We start from the raw sequence: 20,893 nt of genomic DNA, 5'->3' as shown, positions 1-20,893 counted from the left end.
AAAAATAAATAATGAAACTACTTGTGCCTAAGGACGCTATGGCCCTGATTTATGAACGATAGAAAAGTGAATTTAAATCTGCATCGTTGAACAATTATTTATAATAAAATTTAAATACAACTTGTAAGTGATCTCCTCTATTTTCTATGTCTAGTAATATTCATATTCACAAAATGTTACATTTGGATTATTAATTCGATGTTTCTTTTATATGCTTGGTAAATAACTCATTTTCCGACAATCATTCTTAAACGATTTAATCATAGCTGTTCGCATGTAAATTATACGAAGGCCAATCATAAACTTATTAATTTGGTACCCATATTGTTATCGAAAAAGAATCGATAAAACTTAATTGAGTACACACACAAATAATGTGCTTTTCGGATTTTTAAACTGAATTTATTTCAAAGTCCGTCTTTTTATTCGATGGATAATGTCTTTTCTTCCTTTTTGTATCTCAGAAAGTTACAGGTCTGTTGATATGTGTATTACCTTAGTTATTATATTGTTAATAAATTTAAGCGTATTACCTTTAGAAACAAGTTTATTGAGTTGCAATGCTATGAGTTAGGTTTATATTTATTTATACGTAAATGGTTTGTGAATATATCTGGGTAAAGAAGGAGATTTGGGCACAATAAAACACAATTAAATCCCCAATCGCTTTGGATTGAGTATTCCACTGCGATGATCATATTGTATGCCTTGGTGTTTGTGTTAGTTATGTGTTTTTGTTGTGTGTGGACATGTAATTATATGATTATTTGTCACTTGCTTTAAATTAAAGATTTCGTAGTCTGATTCTGCAGCGGGATTGTCATTTTGAACTGGATTTTCATGTTTAAATTTCTTAACAGTTTGTTTTGTGCTTTTTGGGTGCAGTTTTTCTTATATCTTTTCATTTTTTTTATATTTCCAGTATTTAAAATCTGTCAGCACTGGAATAACATCCTATCGTGACACGGTTACCTTGTTTAACATATTTCATGCACGTATATGTTCATACAGTTTCTTTTTATATGATGCTTAAAACATATGTGAGTACTGCGAGGTGTGTTAATTATTGACAGACCTTTCATTCACATGAGGCAGACGTGTATCGCTATCATAATCAATATAACTGCTAGCTTGGTGGTTTCTTTGACGTTACGGTATATGTCGTATAACAAACGCCCTGAAGTAGTTACATTTAAAAACACATATTCTGTGTAAGTTGTAAATATACAAATATTATAACAGTTATTTTATTATAATCCAACATTTTAAATAAATTTTCTTCGCACAAATTATAATTATATGAGAGGTTTTTAAATCATTGATGTCAAATCCCTTAAAATGTGACATCGGTATCTTACTATTAACACATGCACCTCCAGACATTGTTTGTGTTGTTGACAATACGTCACAATAAATGCTGCGCATATTTTCTGTCAAAATCAAAGGAAATATTTCTTGATATTTCAGCAACATTATGTATCGACTATCTTGGAATCCTTATTTATTAGATTAAAATGTTGGCCAGACCGGTGGATCTTTTAAAGCTCATTTTGAAAAGCATTTTTAAGATTATAAATATAATAAAATAATAATATACAATGACATTTATTTGCAAACAAGGGAACCTATTGTGCATACATTTTTAAATAACTAAAATATATTGTTCAATACACACATGTTAACACACACAATTAAGCACTATGATCTTTTTCTTCTTTAAATTGATTGATAATAAATTTAAAATGATGGAGTTGATAAAGTACCTATTAACTAGCTTTTTTGCAAAAGCAAATAATCAAGCAAGAATATATATAATAATGCGGGTGCTTCGACAATGAAATAAAACCAGATACAGCACATGGTAAGATCGTTTAGAGGAATTAGACGTTGTTTTTAAACTATAATCAACTGTACATGATGAATGAAATGAAAACATCTTTTGTAAAAGTTACGCTAAGTTCACATGCTTCAACGCATCACTGAAATGTGGATGTGGTGGCGCCAACAAAGCCAAATTGAAAGTTGACTTATTGAAACTATTGATATAAGTATTAACCTAAAACACAATATAATCAAATTCAGGTATGTTTGTTTTCCAACATTCAACATTACATCTTCTATAGGCTATAACATAAGTAAAGTCTGTTATTGCATTCTTAATTTTAAATCTTACCTCATAAGTCTTAGTTTTATTTTCCACTTAATGGCTGTTAATTTACTTTTTAAATCGAACTGGTGAATAATCATTTCTGATATGTTAAGTACAACATTTTTTTATCGAAAAATATATTTATGTATTTAAAAAAGATATTAACTAAGTTAATATATATGTATATATATATATATATATATATATATATATATATTTATTTATTTATTTATTTATTTATTTATTTATTTATGTATTTATTTATTTATTTATATGTTTATATATATTATATATATATATATTATATTTATGTATTTATACATGTATTTATTTATTTTTATTTATTTATATATTTTTATTTAATTTTATTATTTATTTATTTATGTGTTTATTTATTTATATGTTTTGGTTTACACGTGTTCATTTTATGTGTAAGAAAAATTCATTATCATATATAGATATGTTATTTTGTTGTTTAACACTTTCAAATATATCTTGATTTATAAAAGTTGAGACATACAACATATGCTTAGTTGACCTTTGACCTCATTAAGAAGAAAATCGCCAAACTTTGACCCGATAGGCATTATATTAGAAACTTAGTAGAAAACCGGTATATATTGCACCATGAAGAACACCAAGCTTCTAGTCCTCGCGATTTTGGAGAGGATTTTAAAAATTTCCATTACACAAATATAAGGATTATAAATTACCACCAGAGCGTTGCTAATTTTGTCCTATTGAGCATGATTTATACAATGTGGACGTGATTTCAAGAAACATTGTAGACGACCCTTGCCGATGTTGCATAAACAGTAGGAAGCGTATGAACGTTGTGGTTTCAGAGCACCAAGTTTTGCTATATAGATTAAAGCAAAAAAGAATTAAAGCGGGGCTACTTTAAACTCCAGAGGCATGGTTTGAAGAAATTTGTTGTATAACCGCTATACAATTGAAAATAGAATATATTAAGCATATAGGCCTTAATTTATTACTAAATAAATTAAACGAAAAACGAGTTATCCCGCTGGAGCAGCTTTTTGTTACCCCAGCGGAATTATTTAAACAAATTTTACCGAGAACCAAAATATGATGTTACATAAAAAAATTACAAAATTTTGGTCCACACTTAATAAATGACATGAAAAGAAACAACCCCAAGGGCGAAGCAAATTTTGACGCTCAGAATCTTGATTGAAGCAAATTTGGTAGAGTAACATACTTTCTTTTATGTCAAATACCAAACCTCTGGGCTTCGCGGTTTCATAGTTTTGATATTAACATTATGTATACGCATAAACAGCAAAAAAGGTTATCCCCAAGTCGGGGCATGTTAACCCCTGGGAGATGATTTGAAAAAAGGTAGGTAATTTCTATTCAATGTTATATAACAAATACCACATCTATGTGCCTGCAGATTTCTAAATTTCAATTCCGTTTTTGCATTTAAACCGATATTATAAGCAATACAGCGGAATGATTTGAACAGTTTTAAATGAGTCGCCCAATTGCCATCCATCTTAAGGTTCTGGAAAATCTGCTTTACGGTTTTGGATGATTGGTTGATGCAAATTGTTGACTACACATGACATAAGACTACACATGCTGGAAAGCCATCCACCACAAGTGTTAACTACGAACACTTTCGGCTGAGATTAGTTTAAAACAAGATTATCAGATGCCGGGTATGGACTCAATAATTATGTTACATACTCAGAGAATCTCAGCATGCGACAAACAACTATCGCATCCTTATCGTCGAAGTAGTCATCGCAGACTGTTCCCCATGTGTTGTCGTAGAAGACCTCGAGACGCCCCTGGCTAGGTGTTGTTCCATTTACTAGTCGAATATCCTGGGCTGAAACATGAGAAAACTAATAAAACGGCATATATCGCAACAATATTCAAGAAGAAAACATGCAATCCTTTCTCAATATTTTACGGAAAATAACAGTACCGTCGCAATTGATGGATTCTTTGTTTGTATATGACAGAATGTACAGCGGTTATAGTAGGTAGAAAGTGACCACAACCTTATAACATACACATGTTACGCGTTCTAGATCACTTTATTCTCGGTATCGTTCAATTTACATGCTTGTTTAAATCAAATTCTTGTTTACAATATACGGATTAGGAACTCAAGGGACCGGATGTTATCCCGATATAATTTCTCTGTTATTACACAACCCAGAAACAATTATACCAAACACGACTTACATGGAGCGGTAGTTTTGAATTAATTCAATATGTTCTAGATCACATAAAAAACATTTCATTCTACATGTTGGGGGCTATTCAAGCAATTTTTTAATTAATGAATTACAGCAAACTGTATAATGAATATAAATACAAATATATATATATATATATATATATATATATATAAATACAAATATATATATATATATATATATATATATATATATATTTAAGATTCGGCTTTACATTAAATCAAGTATTATTAACCCCAATCAAATAGCAAGAAAATGGTCTGTTTTTTTATATTTTAATTTCGCTAAATCATTATGGTTTGTTTTATGTGTTAAGTTCGTTCACCTATGAAAATGTCCTTAATGTTTCATCTTTTCTCAAATGGAAAATTAAAATTATATACTTCATGTTGTGTATAATGTATGTGTGCAATTTATCCATTATTACAACACAGTGAGTTGAAACACGATGATTTTCAAACGTTTAATTCAAATACCGTTGAAATATTACTGATAACAAAAGTTTATGACATAAAATACATGTAAACAACTAAATATAACTTTCTTTCTAATTTAAAGCGATCAACTAACTGTTCAAGAACAGCTTTGTTTTCAAACGCTATAGAAATATATAAGAGTAAAATACATGTAAGACCGATAATAAATTGATGATTTATGTGAGCATATAACAATCAAGTCCAAAGAAGAACATATTAAAACTTTCAATTTTACAATCTTAAAATTGTGTTCGCATTTGTTTCAAAAGTCAAACATGAAAATAAAACATTTACAAACTTGTTAAATCAAAAATACCTGTATTTTATGGTGTTAGTGAATATTAGTTATTAAGACACATGGGTACATTTGTAATACTGAAAAAAAACCTGCCCGTATCAGCTGACATATAGGAAAACAACTAATAATCCGTTAGTAAGTTAACGAATCATAAGATTTATATATATTTAGTTTGATTGTTGTCAGAGTCATCCACTTATTGTTATGTTCCATGTTATGAGTTAGTGAAATTACAGTTTACAGTTAACTCCTATATAATAGCTACATAAAGATAACAAGGATGAATAAGTAGTATTAATTGAATGATACAAATTTAATTTCATTCTTCAAACATGTAAAATGCACACTTGTGAGGTAATTTAAAGTTAACGTTTACCGCACCAAATATATATAATTTACTAAGTTGTACATTGTACGCTCATTTTTATTGATCAACCGAGAGGGAGGCTGATTATCTAAACAGATGGACATAAACCAAATATTTTAGTTGATTATGGTTATTGTAAGCATTAAATAAACAGGCTAAAACCACACGTCCTCAAATGAATGTCAGCAATTATGTGTAGACTAGAAGTATGGTATATCATGTTTAGATTTGATTTTAGAAGAAACCACTTTTATATTTTTCAAATGCATTTTGACAATTCTAACTCTATTGAATTAGATTGTAGAATAAAATTATACGTGTCGGATAATTAACGTTTGCTTTATCCAAAAGGCAATGTGTATCTGACCCCATCGGTTTTATTTGTTGACGCGATACACTTTGTCAATGCAACGCCCGACGTAAAAACCTATCTAACTTTATTTAGCTGAATAGATTTTTTCCGGGTCACAAACACAAGCACACCATCATTCTCCATTAGACAAAAAATTTGTGTCTCAAACGGGTACATTGACTCTGCAATGGTCGTCTAGAAAATAAGGGATTAAATGAAGTACATGTATTTTCATAACGGCAATCTGTGTTTTATTGCTTTTTTTCGGGAAAACAACAGACCATCGATGTTTGATCATATCTCGGTCAGTTTTGGTTTTACGCGGTTGAAATGTCCGGTATAAATATTTGAACAATATTGTAAAACATTCAAATGATTTAGATATAGATATTCCCAGAATGGATAAATTGACCGCCGCCATATTGGCTATCACGTGACCCGCTGCCATTACGGTCCTGAAGAATCTGGTAAACTACAGCGCTCAAAGATCTCACAATAAAACAAATATAAACATTAATGCATTATACTTCACATCGTTTAAAATAAAAGTTGACTAAAATAATCCACGCTAGATTTCTGTGTCTTTGCAAGAATATTCAGTGACAACACGAAATGTTTAAGGCCGAAATAGCAGAAAGGAAAGTACTCCTTTCAGTTATGCTTTCGCTTAAAACACAATTATTTCTTTATTGAATGTAATTATTCGAAGATAATTTTGCAGGTTATATCAGCATCTATAGTCTGAAGTAAACTTTAATTTTTTTTATTTTAATAACATTGTATTGGTTAATTGAATGTCGATAGCATAAACAACTGTTTTTGTGTTATTCTCAATATTAACTTTACTGATTTATTTCTTCATTTTATTTTCTTAATAACATTTAACTTTACGATAAAAATGTTCAGCCTGATATATATGGAGCCAAAAGTAAACCTAAATAGTTCCAATCATGTTCGAAACATTCAATAAACGTATTCATTTCTTTGTTAAATTTTCACTTTAAAATTTAGGTTTAAAATTAACACTTTAAACTCGAAAAAAAAGTTATGTGTTTCTTCGTTAATTACGGGTTGTCAATTTCAGCAAGATATTGATGGTCTTACAAAAACATATGTGATCGAGGCACGAAAGCATTCCCTAAGTGATAGACGTTGTCCCAAGGGTGGATTAAAAGTGTGAATTAGTAAGTCTGTGACACCACATTCTGCTCATGTGTAGATTCATTAAGATAAGATACCATGCCGCACCTTCAAATAACATGTAAAATGAACACCAAGGCCTAATTCATGCTGAGTTGTATGACCCTTAAAAAATGCAGATGAACCTTTTTTCTATTAATCACCAAATTACTGATAAAAATATTTGTTAAAAAACTATTATGTGGTGATCAAATCGATAACATTAACAACTTAAATCTTCAAATATATTAAATATAATCGTTTCACTTCCTTTTATTGCTCAGGGACCTATACAAACACATAGGTCACTGAATTGTGAATCAGTATCGTAATGGCGGCGCATGCGAGTATTCAGGGGCGGTAATCCGGGAGTTATTGATTTCTGGGATTGTCTATCGGTCGAATGTTTCAATAATTATAAACTCTGAGATAGAGGTGGACATTTTACGCAATGACGTCGTTTATAAAATGATGAGTATCTATCTTTTACATTTTTTTTTAAATCATATCATATATAAAGTTTGCTTTTTGTGCGCACAGTGACTCTAAACCAAGACTTACTAAGCCAAGAAAGATAACAAAATAAGAGATATAAAACATTAAAACACCTTGGGTGAAGTTGCTTTTTTTCTCTGTTGCATTAACTAAGACAACATAATATGCTTTAAAACACTGAACAAAAAACAGAAAAGAGGAATAAAATCAGTTCGACTTAGACGCGTCATGAAAATGCTTATTTTAACGCTTAGTACATGTGGCGGCATTGAATGGTTAATACGCTTCTACGTGTTCGATAACATTACTGTAACTAAAATTCATCTTTTTTTCAAGACTTACGCTTCGGCGAAAAACAAAAGCAATATTAAAATGAAAGTAAATGGCATGGTTATCTTTTTTTTGGATTTTCACAATAATTTTTCGACGACCATTAATGATAGGGTGAAATTCACATCGCAAAGTAAATGCAAGAAAAACACATATTACCAAGCATTAACACACGGACACATTGCCACAATTTACTAGAGATACAGTTAATTAACTCGTCAATAAAAAAAATAGTTCTAATAGCAGTTTTCAAATATATTAAATTTGAGAAATCTTGAGTAGGGACGGAACTGGTCACAACTAGCATTTACAAACCAACGTACTCCGCAATCTTCAACAAGGCGAACATTTGGTCACACACATATCACACACACACATATATATATCTTGCCAATTAGCATACATTGAACAAAAAATATCTTATAACAAAAATAGTGAATAATTAATTCAACAACAGAGGTAAATTAAGTTTAGATTAATATATTGTTAACGATATAACTAATACATTTCATTAAAATAACTGGTAATATTCACAATCTGTGCACCATGCGTGTATTTCTAAGATATTTTATCGAACATATTGCGTGTTAAACTGATTTATTGTATATTGCACTTCTGTGCAATCATCATGTTGCTGTATATAATGTTGTCAATAGATACTTGAAGTACAGAGATTGAGGACACAAAGCGTTCGTCTTATTTCTATACGAGCAATAGACAGTTAAAAAAACCTGTGTGTTTTTTACATCACGCAATATAGTAGTCATTTTATGTTTTTTCAGTAATATTTCATTAATTCAATATTGTTATATTGACTGATACGTACGTCAAATTAAATAAAAGAACAATTGAGTTTTTAATTTTATTGAGAAAATCTATATATTTTTTTTGATGCAGTTGCGAAAAAAAGGTCAATTTACTTAAACGCAATGTCTCATTTTTTCATTAAAAAAGAAGAATTTAAATGACCATATTTAAAAAATATATTCGAAAAGTAAAATTACTCAGAGCACACATAGACTGCCTTCCTTTTGTCAGAAAAAAAACAACAAATATATAATACGATGATAGAAGTTTAGTGGGTGAAACTCATGTACTCTTTACGGAAACAATAAGAGTTTTCTGCATAATTTGAGGTACTTTACAGGGAATGTCACATTGCTGCGGGAAAGGCCTATATCTATCAAGGACATATGGTATTTTGATAATTTATATATGCTATTAACCAGCTTGAAACAAAATGCGGGTGGTAGGGACAGATGTATCTGTAAAGAAGACAAATATAAATTAATTTACCAATAAAATGATGTATTTGAATTTTAAAAAAGCATGTTGATGTTTTTACTATTTTTTATTAAACATGTGTAGTATATTCAGAATGGAGTTAGCGACCACTGTATCTCTTTTGAGTAAAGGCTGTCAACCACGAATGACGAAAAAAGAAAAGTTTTAAAATACCGTATTTTTTTACAATCGTTTTTTTTTATCTTGATAAAAATATCACAACTGGTATATTACATTACTTGAAAAAAGTTGATATTTTCAGTATATTCGGTTATAAAATTACGCGATGTGAAATCCAAAGAACATCGCGAAAATAGGTGACATAACGATATACACACTATAAATAACGCAAGTAGATTGATCATTATATATATAAAATATATACAATTCACTACGCATGAACAATTTGCATTCCTGGGTTAACCACGTGTCAATGATGATCAATCTACTGGCGTTATTTATAGTTAACTGGTAGTTACTTGGTAGACATACCCAGTAAAATGTATTACCAAATATACTGAACATATGAAAACTTAACAACTTTTTTCAAGTAATGTTATATACCAGTCGTGATATTTTAATCAAAATAAACTAATAATTGTAAAAAGTACGGTATTTTACAACTTTCCTTTTCTTCGTCGTCGTGGTTGACAGTCCCTTTAAGGGATTGGCGACAGACATAATAATCCTCTCTGGTAGCATTAACTTCATTACATCGGTCTCCTTACGCGAAATAACATCCCAGTATATGAAAAATACTTATATGTTCTTATTAGAGTTGTGGATTCGTTATATATAAAAATAAATAAATAACACGCAACATCGACTTCAAATCTTATGCATATGTATTGTATCTAGTGCAGTTAATACAATCTGTATACATTACTTAAGCTTACAAAATTAAATAACAAACAATATGTGCTTATCAAAAAAGCATACAAATTGTACTATTTAACTGAAACACACTCCTTCATATTTTCATATATAATACTCGCTGATGTTCCTTTTGACAAAACATACCATTGTAAACCAATTTACTAACAACACAACAGAGGGTTTCAATTTTGTAATGCACATGTATTCATAAAAACATAAATAATTGTCTCGTTATCGCTATTCATCGGTAACATCATTCAATGAACTACTCTTAACGTTCTGATTATATAATAAAACACTATTTACAACTCTTTTAAATTCCTCTCCATTAGAACGCCAATTCGTAGTTTTTTACCGATGCAAAATGCAAATCAAAAAATATTTATTAATTGAAGTGTTTGTTCGCCAGTATCAAGGATCCCACTCTTGATAATTTTGAATGCTGCTGTGGTTTTTTCTGAAAGTCAATTATCTTAATTGCCAATATCTTACATCTTCTTCTGTTACTCCCTTTCATTTTGCCTATTGTTGGCAAAGCGAGTACGTAGTGGTTTAGCCACCAATATGCCACATTTATACTTAAAGTTATTAATATCATTTAAACACGTCACTAATTATAATATAATAAACACACTACTATTGAAGGCGAGTGGTGTTGGGAATGGAGTAGTTGGTGAGAAAATAAACACTACATTTTAAGAATTGGTGAACCAAAGTTGATTGTTTTGAGTAATTCATGTAATTCATGTTAATTTAGTTTTAAATATTTAAGAGTATCATTAGTTGTTGTTTTTCCGATTAAATTAAACATTACTGAAATATTGTTTTCAAACACACACCGTTGTGAAACGCAATAAAGAATCAAAACATCAATGAAGCATTAATTTTAAAGCAAATGAAGTTAACGATTGAAATAGCTAGAATAAGTATCAGAATGTGCATAATCGTAAAAAATGTGAAAAAAACTACAGACAAGAAATTTTTAATTTTAGCTATAGCACACATTCCAAGAAACTTGTAAATTAACAAGACAGTTTTGAACATATGTGATTTATAATTTGTCGATTGTAAAATGCTCAGAATATATATTAGTGTTACATTGTTCGGATGCAATACAAGTATTTCATTTAGCACACACGCGTCATGATTTTATCAATGTTTGCAAACTGAGAATAAAAAAAACAACAAAAAAAACATAAAACTTTTAATACAATGTGCTACTTCTACTTTAAACTAAACCTGATCATTTATTTTTTGCTATAAAATGACCCCTGCACTAATCCGTCAAAATGTCATACCATGGCGCATTTTGCTTTTTACATCTTCTTGAACTAATTTTAGTTTTAATTTTATTAATTAAAGTTTTCACAACCCGCCGTGGGCTCGACATTAACGGTAGTCCGACTGTCCGGGACAACCAAATTGTTAGTCCGGACAAGTAAATAAAGAATTTGCTAGTCCGACGGGACAAGTGGTCGTTATAATTTAATTACTTAGAAAAAATGCCTTTAAATCCGTAATTTCTGTTGAGTTACCACAAAACTTTTTCGATTATATTTTGTTTACGTTTAAACGACAACGCGCGAGATATTCCGATAGTTTCATGTGATACAACACGGTACTGGTCACTAGGGAAGCAACCCTTACCATTTTTCTTTGCCAAGATAACAAGAATATTCTCCCTTATAAAGAATATGCATTTTACGACACCGGTACACACCGATCTTACAGACAATTAACGTAGTGACGTCATCTCTATGTATAGAATGATTTTACGACATCATTCTCATTTGTGGTTTGTTTTCGTTAGTACAATGTCGTCTGCTAAAAAATGGCTAATCTGCTTTCCTTTGGTTTTTCGTCTTCAAAATCACAAGAAACTTCAAAAAGTCTTTATGATTTTCATTATTTTGCAAAATACTGAGCAGAATAAGATATAATAGTCAGGACTCAGGACAAGTTGCTTTTTAGTCAGGACAAGTGAAATTTTGGTCTACTGGTCCGACCGGACAAGTGGCTTTAAAAGTTAATGTCGGACCCATTAGATGTTCTCTGCAAAAGGCGAAAACTCAAATTACATGCAGCACGAATGAAGGCAAATTTAAAACCACCAGTTTAAAAAAGAGAGGTATTCCTGTCCGTTTATAATTTGAAGTGTGAGGGCACTTGGCGTTTCTTTTTAAATATGCACATCATTCCTATGCAATGTCAGGTCAATGTAATTGTTTCAGGCGGGTCGGGATCCGAAGAATCGCTAATTGAAACCATGCCGTTTACAAGTACACTGAGAATGTTGTTTGTAAATAAACAAGCAAATAAATTGCGAAATAAACAAGAAAGGTCAGCGTACGAATTTATGAGTAATATTATCTCCAATCACTCTAATCGTCATGAATTGGAGTAATTTTGTCGAAGTCAATTCCGTATTTTAATGCCCCCGAAGGAGGGCATATAGTGATCGGACTGTCCGTCCGTCTGTCTGTCCGTCTGCCCGTCACACTTTTGCGTTTAGGTTTCGAAAAATGCTCATAATTTCTATTTCGCTTCAGATGTAACCGTCATATTTGATATCCATGTGTATATGGACAATGCCTTTCCATGCGCACAAAAATTTTGACCCCTTTGATATTGACCATCAACTAAGGGTCCGCGTTAAGGTTTCGAAATCTGCGTTTCGGTTTCGAAAAAGCGTTTTTCGGGGGCATATGTCTTCCGATGGAGACAGCTCTTGTTAGATGTATTTTAGGAATGCGGTGCGCTGGATATGTGCGCCTATCTTATATATAATCATATTTAAGCGGCGGTTGCTTATCTTGACATATATATTCATGCATATAGAATATTCACAAATAGTTATTAACAACAAAATACAGGACGAAGGTGTGTGAATTTATAACAGTAATGTCATACCACTTGGCTCCTTTTGTCATTTACTGTATACAGTTGAGTAAATGCTATTTTATTTTTTTTAGATTTATTTAAAAAATGTATATAAACGAGTTCACGAGTATGGGGCGCTAAGCATCTGAAAAGAGGGCAAACAGTCCACAAGAATTCACTATAACCAAGTTACAGGTTCTCTTATTTCTTGTCTTCTCACACATGTTTGAAAATGTAAATGACACAATCCAACGACGCTACTTCCCAGTAAACGTATATAATGCTCTTACGTCTACTATTTTGCAACATATGAACAATTGCAAACTGTATCATGCCCATTTTTATCGAATGGACCGCATTTGATTAAATATAATGTATGGGGGAAATGGCAACACTATATCAGCTTTATGCAAATCACATCGAAGTGGCTGAATACAGTAAAGTTCTTGGTATTCTAAATGTATATTAAAACAAGGTTTATTTAGGGGCCTGTTTACATATTTGTAGTTTTTGTTTGATATTCAAGCTTGAACGCTTTAAGCATATTCACTTTACGGAAAGTAACACAAATTTTAATAATAAAACTTTCTTCTCGAGTTAAGATTTGGTCATGTGTTTTTCAAAATAAAATCAAACACGCGCTAAAACGAACGATTTAAAATAACTGTCGCAATACAGAGCGCATGAGTAGAATTCCAATTTAATATGGAAATATACATGACCTCTCAGTAATCTGATAAAATAATACAGACATAATGGACGTTGAATATTTTTAGTAGGTACGTAGTATGTCATCATGAAGCCAAAATACTAAAACATTAAAACAATAAATGTTACCATACAAATAAACTTTATTTTCAAGTATGTATATATTTAATTAGTTGATTTTGATTTAGTTTAAAGAACGGTCTTCATGTTAAGTATTTCAACATAATAATTCCATCCGAAGTCACGATTTTGAGCAGATATTGTTAGCTAATATAAGTAACTATGACATTGCCCCTACTGGCTCCGATTGCTATCCCACTTGAGATCGGCATGTAAACTACCTAAAATCACAGTCAAAGATTAATGACCTCATCCAACTAAAGTAACCGAGAAGAAACACTTGATTTATTCTTTGTTGCATTAACACTCACCCCTCGGGACCAAAACAAAATCCCATACGCGATATAGTTATGTAACATACTTAGAACAAAATCTCAGCACAATATCTCCATTCTCAATAAAGAAATTGTGTGCAAACTTGTAATATATGTTTGAGCAACAATGACCTTGACCTTCACCCAGCTGGCCCCACATGCAACCCCAAGCTATGTCTGCACGTCAGCTATATACAGGAGATGTTGCATGCAGAACACTTATCTAAAATTACAGTACTAAACGTAAAATAAAGGGAATAATTCTGCTCAGTAACAGCAAAGAGTAATCGGTGACTTCACATGATGATCCCGAAGACATTCTGTAAGCCTAGGACCAACAAACGATTTCAATCAACCTTGGTGTAAGAAAGAGCGTAAATATGTTTCATCAAATATGCACAACTACGCTTTATTGCTTTAAGCCCCTAAAATAATGAAATATGACCACATTGGCCCAATTTTACCGGATGAGGTGTTAATTCGATGATGCAAGCATAATGATATAATACAATAAATACAACTTGCAAATGTTGCAGTAAATGTTTATCAGTTTGACCCAGAGATGGTGATCTGCATTATGTCAGTATAAACGCACTTTAAACAAGTGAAAGACTGACTATTATAATGGAAGGATAATGATTCAATACTTGCTGTCTTAGGATATGTTGATTTGGTATAACATGCAATTATGGGTTTTAAGTATAAGTATTTGTGTTTATGTGCACATTATTTTCGAAATAATGTTAGTTTCCAGATTAAAATTGTGTTCCACTAATTCGCAAATGAATGTCAATAAACGAACACTTAGACGTTTCGGCGAATCTTTATCCAAACGTGTACACGTTTTACCTCAAAGTCCCAATTTTTACCTCAAAGTCCCAATAAAGGTGATTTTTAAATATAAGAATAAACAATTGAAACACATATTTAAATGGCTGGTAAAAAAATATTTTTGAGGGGATTTGAGCTTGTTTTATCCCATGAAAGAAGAACGTATGGAGACCTTTTAAAACCAAAACGCTTTCCTCCGAGTAAAACCGTTTATAAACACTGTTTTGTTTATATATTAGTATGGTAATTTTCCAAATAACAATGCTTTTCATTTTTTTGTCAAAGGTTATACCGTCATCAAATGTTAAAATGATTGCCGAAAATAAGCATTTTGTACAGCTTTTACATTTTGAAATATTTGATTGCCGAAAATAAGCATTTTGAACAGCATTTGAAAAATATATATCATTTATTTAACATTCAATAAAGTAAAGTTCGCGCGATAAGGTCCATTAGATTGTGTAAACAAAAATAAGTTATTTTTGTTAAAATGAGATATATTGATTTATTTCGTTGCATCAACAAGTTTTATCATTTTAAATTTAAATTAAGGTTTTCAAGACGATTGCCGAATTTGAAACATTTTATTGGCAGCAAGTATTATTTTTAACAATATCGGGACGTTCCCATAAAAAAATCGATTACATTTTTTTTTTTGCTATCTAAGACACAGAACGATATTAATTCATTAAAATATCATTATTCTGACAATGCTTATAGTCATTATATGGAAATAATAGTTTGTGGGAAATCTTTTATTTTACGTATTTGTTAAATATTTCTGTATAAAATGCAGTTGATATTTTCCGTGTGGTGCCTTGTTGGAAAAATATCATCGCATCTGTTTACACAGTGGATGCTTTCAAAATGTCAGCAAGTAATAAAAAAATGACGTTTTTTACGATTATTTATCGTTTAAAATAAGAATTTAATTAAACGGAAATCAATTCAAACATTCAAAACAGAACACGTGTTTTTGAAACAAGCGACGTGTCCAAGAAAACTTTTACAAAATGAAGAAGACAATCAGTACGTGTAATCTCAGAAATAGATATAATTTGTAATCGTACACATAGTTATAAATTGGCATTTTCAAAGTATTTTAGATGAAAAACTTAGAGTATGCACATGAGTGAAATTGATTTTCAACAACCAGTGATGTTTATATATTTGTTAATCACATTGATTGATATATTTAAAAACCATCCAAAATTGATGGATGGTTTTATGTTTTCGCTAGAATATGTACTACTCAGCGCCCCTCAGGGTTCAGTGCTCAGACTACTGCCATATTAGCCTTATGACATGTAAGAAAGTGTATCATCCGACATACGATAGTTTTTATTTATTTTATTTATTTATTGTGAACTGCGAATGACAATGACTCACTGGAGAAAAAATAAAGACATGGCTCATATGATTCAATACTGCCGTGTGAAATGTCATCCATTCATTGACATACATAGATAACTAAAATTTACACATCTTAATCAGGTTTAATCATTTGCGTCTGTACATCATAGCGAATTAGAAGTATGTGTAATCATCGTCAACAACCCTACTTGACCGAGATACAAACTACCGGAGCACTAAACCGAAACCAGACTAAAGGATACGTTCAAGAAACGTAGAGGGAAGGCGTTTCAGAGATTACAACTGCTGAATTCTGCACGCTTGTTCGGTCAAGAGTTGATTAGTAAAACATTGGATCAGGCTGCAAGAAAAGGTTAACTGATCGACTTGAATGGAATGTTCCAGATCCAGCATGCAGCCTCTTGTTCTAAACTTAGCACCGCCTGTCATTGTATATAAGTGTACATTTTTTACATTTAAAAAAAGCTGGATTGCGATACTTGTTTAATTACACCATGATCAGAATACCTCAGGGCTTTGATCGCGGTTGGAAGAATGGACCGTAATGTATCTTTACAACTTGAATATCCCGGCAAAATAAGCAGTCATATAACATACACATGTGTACGTTTGGGATTCATCAATTACATTTGAATTTTATCTAGCCAGCCTTATGGCGATATGATAATGGTGGTTTATGTTTTCTAAGGTATTTAGCAAGCAGGAAGACATACCTGAGATCAGACATGGCCGTTATGTTTTGTCAGATATTTAGCAAGCAGGAAGACATACCTGAGATCAGACATGGCCGCAGAAACATCAGGATGGGAATCAAAAGCATGACCGCGGCAATTATCTATAAATAAATCGTATGCCTGTATAAATATAACTCATACAACATTATTTAATAATTATTAGATTTTATTTAAAACTATTGACCTTGATCGATTAAAAATACAAATCATATAAACCCGCAGATATTTTATTCTTGCCGTACATAAATAATGATAAAACAAACAATTTATAATAACACATGGCCAGAAATGTCCCATTAAATTCCATTATATGTGTTTCATTCTTGTGTTAACAAATGAGACATTAGTTTTTCTTACCTTGTTCGATCCGTATTTGTCTATATGAAAATGACACTAGAAAATTGCCACAACGTTTAAAACTGTTACTTTTGTTTATGTGTCCGAAATCCCTTTTGTTTACTCAGGGGAATATTGTCTATAATATAGCTCAATCCACTCAAACTAATATCTACCAAAGTAAAGAAAGCAAAACTAAACTGTTGTGCAAAATTTCGTGTTTATACGGTGGCATAGAGGTGACAATCACTCCTCTTTTTTTAAATTGCACTACTTTTTTTCTATCTCGTTCCCACAACATATTAACTCCAGGGAACGACTTATTTAGACTTTGGAACGAGAAAGAAAACAGAGGATTTCAAAACTAAATAAAAGAGGAGTGCAATGAAAAAAGAGAGGTTCAGTAAATAAAGGAGGGTTGCATTAAAAAGAGGAGATAATTTTAGCTCATTAGAGGGTAGGATTTTCTAATTCGAGGGAACGAGACAGAAAAAAGAGGATTGCAAAAGTAAATAAAAAGCGGTAGTGTAAATTATTTTGTTTTCTCGACTATTATATTTTGTTTTTTCGACTTTTATATTTTATTTTCTCGACTTTTATCAAAACAATTCTAGACCGATATTTTTTTCTCGCGACTTTCATATTGTATTTTCTCCTCTTTTATAATTTAAATGAACGGATAATTCAAATATTCAACTGGAGGGAAAATCTTCAAATCTCATTGGTCGACCAATCAGAATCTTGGTAGTTTTAAAGTTCTCATTTTTCTATCTCGTTCGCTCGACTTCGTATGTCGTTCCCACGACATAGCTAAATCGTTCTCTCCTCTTTTGTTTTATGCACCCCTCCTTTATTAATTGAGCCGCTATTTATTTCATTGCACTCGTCTTTATTTAAGTTTTGCACTCCTCTTTTCTCTTGTTGCCACCTTTAGTAAGTCGTTCCCACCATACACTTATTCTTTCCCACGAGTAAGTAACTCGTTCCCTGGAGTAAGTATGTCGTGGGATCGAGATCGAAAAAAATAGGAGTGAAAGTCTCCTCTATGCCACCGTATGTTTATATCCACACTTCACGTTTATATTTTAGTTAAAAGAAAGGTAACTTAATACCACATACGATTATTATGTAAAATAGTCTTCCGTTCTAAGAAGCGGTAAAAAGAAACAACTGAAGCGGTAAAGATAACTCATAACATAATATGACACTAAGCGAAAACAAACACATTTATAAAAGTGGTTTATGTGCTCAGATAACACAATTATTTGCCGCATTGAGTAGTAGTAGACGTAGTAGTAGTAGTAGTAGTAGTAGTAGTAGTAGTAGTAGTAGTAGTAGTAATAGTAGTAGTAGTAAGTAGCAGTAGTAACAGAAGTAGTAGTAGTAGTAGTAGTAGTAGTAGTAGTAGTAGTAGCAGCAGCAGCAAGCAGCAGCAGCAGCAGCAGCAGCAGCAGCAGCAGCAGCAGTAGTAGTAGTAGTAGTAGAAGTAATAGTAGTAGTAGTAGTAGTAGTAGTAGTAGTAGTAGTAGTAGTAGTAGTAATAGTAGTAGTAGTAGTAGTAGTAGTAGTAGTAGTAGTAGTATTAGTAGTAGTAGGTAGAAGAAGAAGTTAGAAGTAGTAGTAGTAGTAGTTGTAGTAGTAGTAATAGTAGTAGAAGTAAGTAGTAGTAATAGTAGTAGTAGTAGTAGTCGTAGTGTAGTCTAGTAGTAGTAGTAGTAGTAGTAGTAGTAGTAGTAGTAGTAGTAGTAGGTAGTAGTAGTAGTAGTAGTAGTATAGAAGTAGTAGTGTAGTAGTAGTAGTAGTAGTAGTAGTAGTAGTAGTTGTAGTAGTGTAGTAGTAGTAGTAGTAGTAGTAGTAGTAGTAGTAGTAAGTAGCAGTAGAAACAGAAGTTGTAGTAGTAGTAGTAGTAGTAGTAGTAGTAGTAGTAGTAGTAGTAGTAGTAGTAGTAGCAGCAGCAGCAGCAGCAGCAGCAGCAGCAGCAGCAGCAGCAGCAGTAGTAGTAGTAGTAGTAGTTGTTGTTGTAGTAGTAGTAGTAGTAGTAGTAGTAGTAGTAGTAGTAGTAGTAGGTAGTAGTAGTAGTGTTGTGTATGTGGGTTTAAGACAATGCGAGAACACCGGTCTGTTTAATGGCTAGTTTAATACTACACAGATACAGCGATAGGCATGCACCAATACAACATGGTAGGCGGGGTTTATCATGAATGACGTGATTATTATACATAACAATTCTCCCCTTTTAAATGTGTTGATCATATAAGTATTCATTAAAATCAATTCATAATGCTTTTAAAAAATAATATGAATAATCATTTTCAAACATAACATTCCTTGTTCAAATATCAACTCAGTCAGTGTTCTTATCTAATTACTGTGAAACAACGCATAAATTGTCCATTATTATATATCGTTACTACACAATGATATAAAATCCTCACAGCTCATAAGCATTCACAAGTACCAAAATGTCCGAGGAAAAGTACTGCAGCAATTAATCTGATTAGTTACAAATTACTACTGATAAGACCGTCGTTCAGGCTGTCGCCTGTTTCTCAATGGATACCGACGTTCCTTAGTTAATTGCTCATTTGAAACCAGAGGATCATTTTGAGAATCATTATCAATTTTATCTTTGTTATTAATTAGTACCGGGTGGTCTGACATTAATTGGCTATGACACGGAGTCTCGGTAACAGATAGCGGTTCGCACGGTAATGGAATTGTGTCATTAACATTATAAGCGTTTTGCACGTCCGTAGCGCGAAGCTGATCAATGTGCCTTCTCCACACTGTATTACCGATGTCCACTTTGTACATAAGTGGTCCGTCGCGTGAAACAATAGTGCCCTTTATCCATTTTTCCTTAGAGTTAGGCCTAAAATCTCGGGCAAGGACACTCTGACCTAAATCTAGTTCGCGAAATTTATTTCTGTCCGGAACTGACATTTTCATTTGTCGATCATTCACGTGCTGCTTAGTATCAGGTTAAAGCAAATCTAACCTACTTCGCAAATCACGACCTAAGAACAATTTTGCTGGTGTTTCGCCAGTTGTAGAATGCGGCGTGTTACGATATGTATACAAAAAGCAATTCAGTTTCTGGTTAAGGTCATCCGTTTCGCTGTTCATTGCGCGAATGCTAGATTTAAAAGAAGCATTGAAGCGCTCCACAAGACCATTTGTGGATGGCTTAGCGACCGCAGTCCTTATATGGATAATTCCGTTTCTTTTCATGAACAGTTGGAAGCTTTCAAATGTAAACGTACTTCCATTGTCAGAAATAATTTGTTTCGGTAACCCATATCTTGCAAATACGGTTCGCATGACTTGAATTGTTCTTTCTGTGTTCGTTGAATTAAGTTCAATGACCTCAGGCCACTTAGAGTGAGCTTCAACCATGACTTAGAACATTCGTCCTAGAAACGGGCCTGCGAAATCAACGTGTATCCGCTTCCAGCTAGAGCTTGGCCATTCCCACGGATGTAATTGGAAATGCGCTGGTAAATTCTGTTGCATTGCGCAACCATTACAACGTTTGACCAGACTTTCAATGTCGGCA

At 32.1% G+C, this 20,893-nt stretch overlaps 1 protein-coding gene across 6 annotated transcripts in view; it reads right to left on the bottom strand.

Annotated features, from left to right (window-relative positions):
* The window catches only part of LOC127853097 (scavenger receptor cysteine-rich type 1 protein M130-like), a 34,535-nt gene extending 15,956 nt beyond the window's left edge, over positions 1-18,579 (bottom strand). For 4 of the 6 annotated variants that reach the window (XM_052387297.1, XM_052387301.1, XM_052387302.1 and 1 more), the window contains exons 1-4: positions 18,457-18,579; positions 17,359-17,509; positions 17,039-17,102; positions 3,863-4,007 (exon numbers count right to left, since the gene is read on the bottom strand). In XM_052387297.1, coding sequence (XP_052243257.1) covers positions 3,863-4,007; positions 17,039-17,087 — 194 coding nt within the window. In that variant the 5' untranslated portion in view covers positions 17,088-17,102; positions 17,359-17,509; positions 18,457-18,579. Of the gene's footprint in view, positions 1-3,862; positions 4,008-17,038; positions 17,103-17,358; positions 17,551-18,456 lie in introns of those variants that run through there. The other 2 variants (XM_052387299.1, XM_052387298.1) reach the window with 2 other exon arrangements.
* Between the last annotated feature and the right edge of the window lie 2,314 nt (positions 18,580-20,893).

Source organism: Dreissena polymorpha, chromosome 12 (assembly GCF_020536995.1).
Source record: "Dreissena polymorpha isolate Duluth1 chromosome 12, UMN_Dpol_1.0, whole genome shotgun sequence".
NCBI lineage: Eukaryota > Metazoa > Mollusca > Bivalvia > Myida > Dreissenidae > Dreissena > Dreissena polymorpha.
This window is presented reverse-complemented; position numbering and strand designations above follow the sequence as displayed.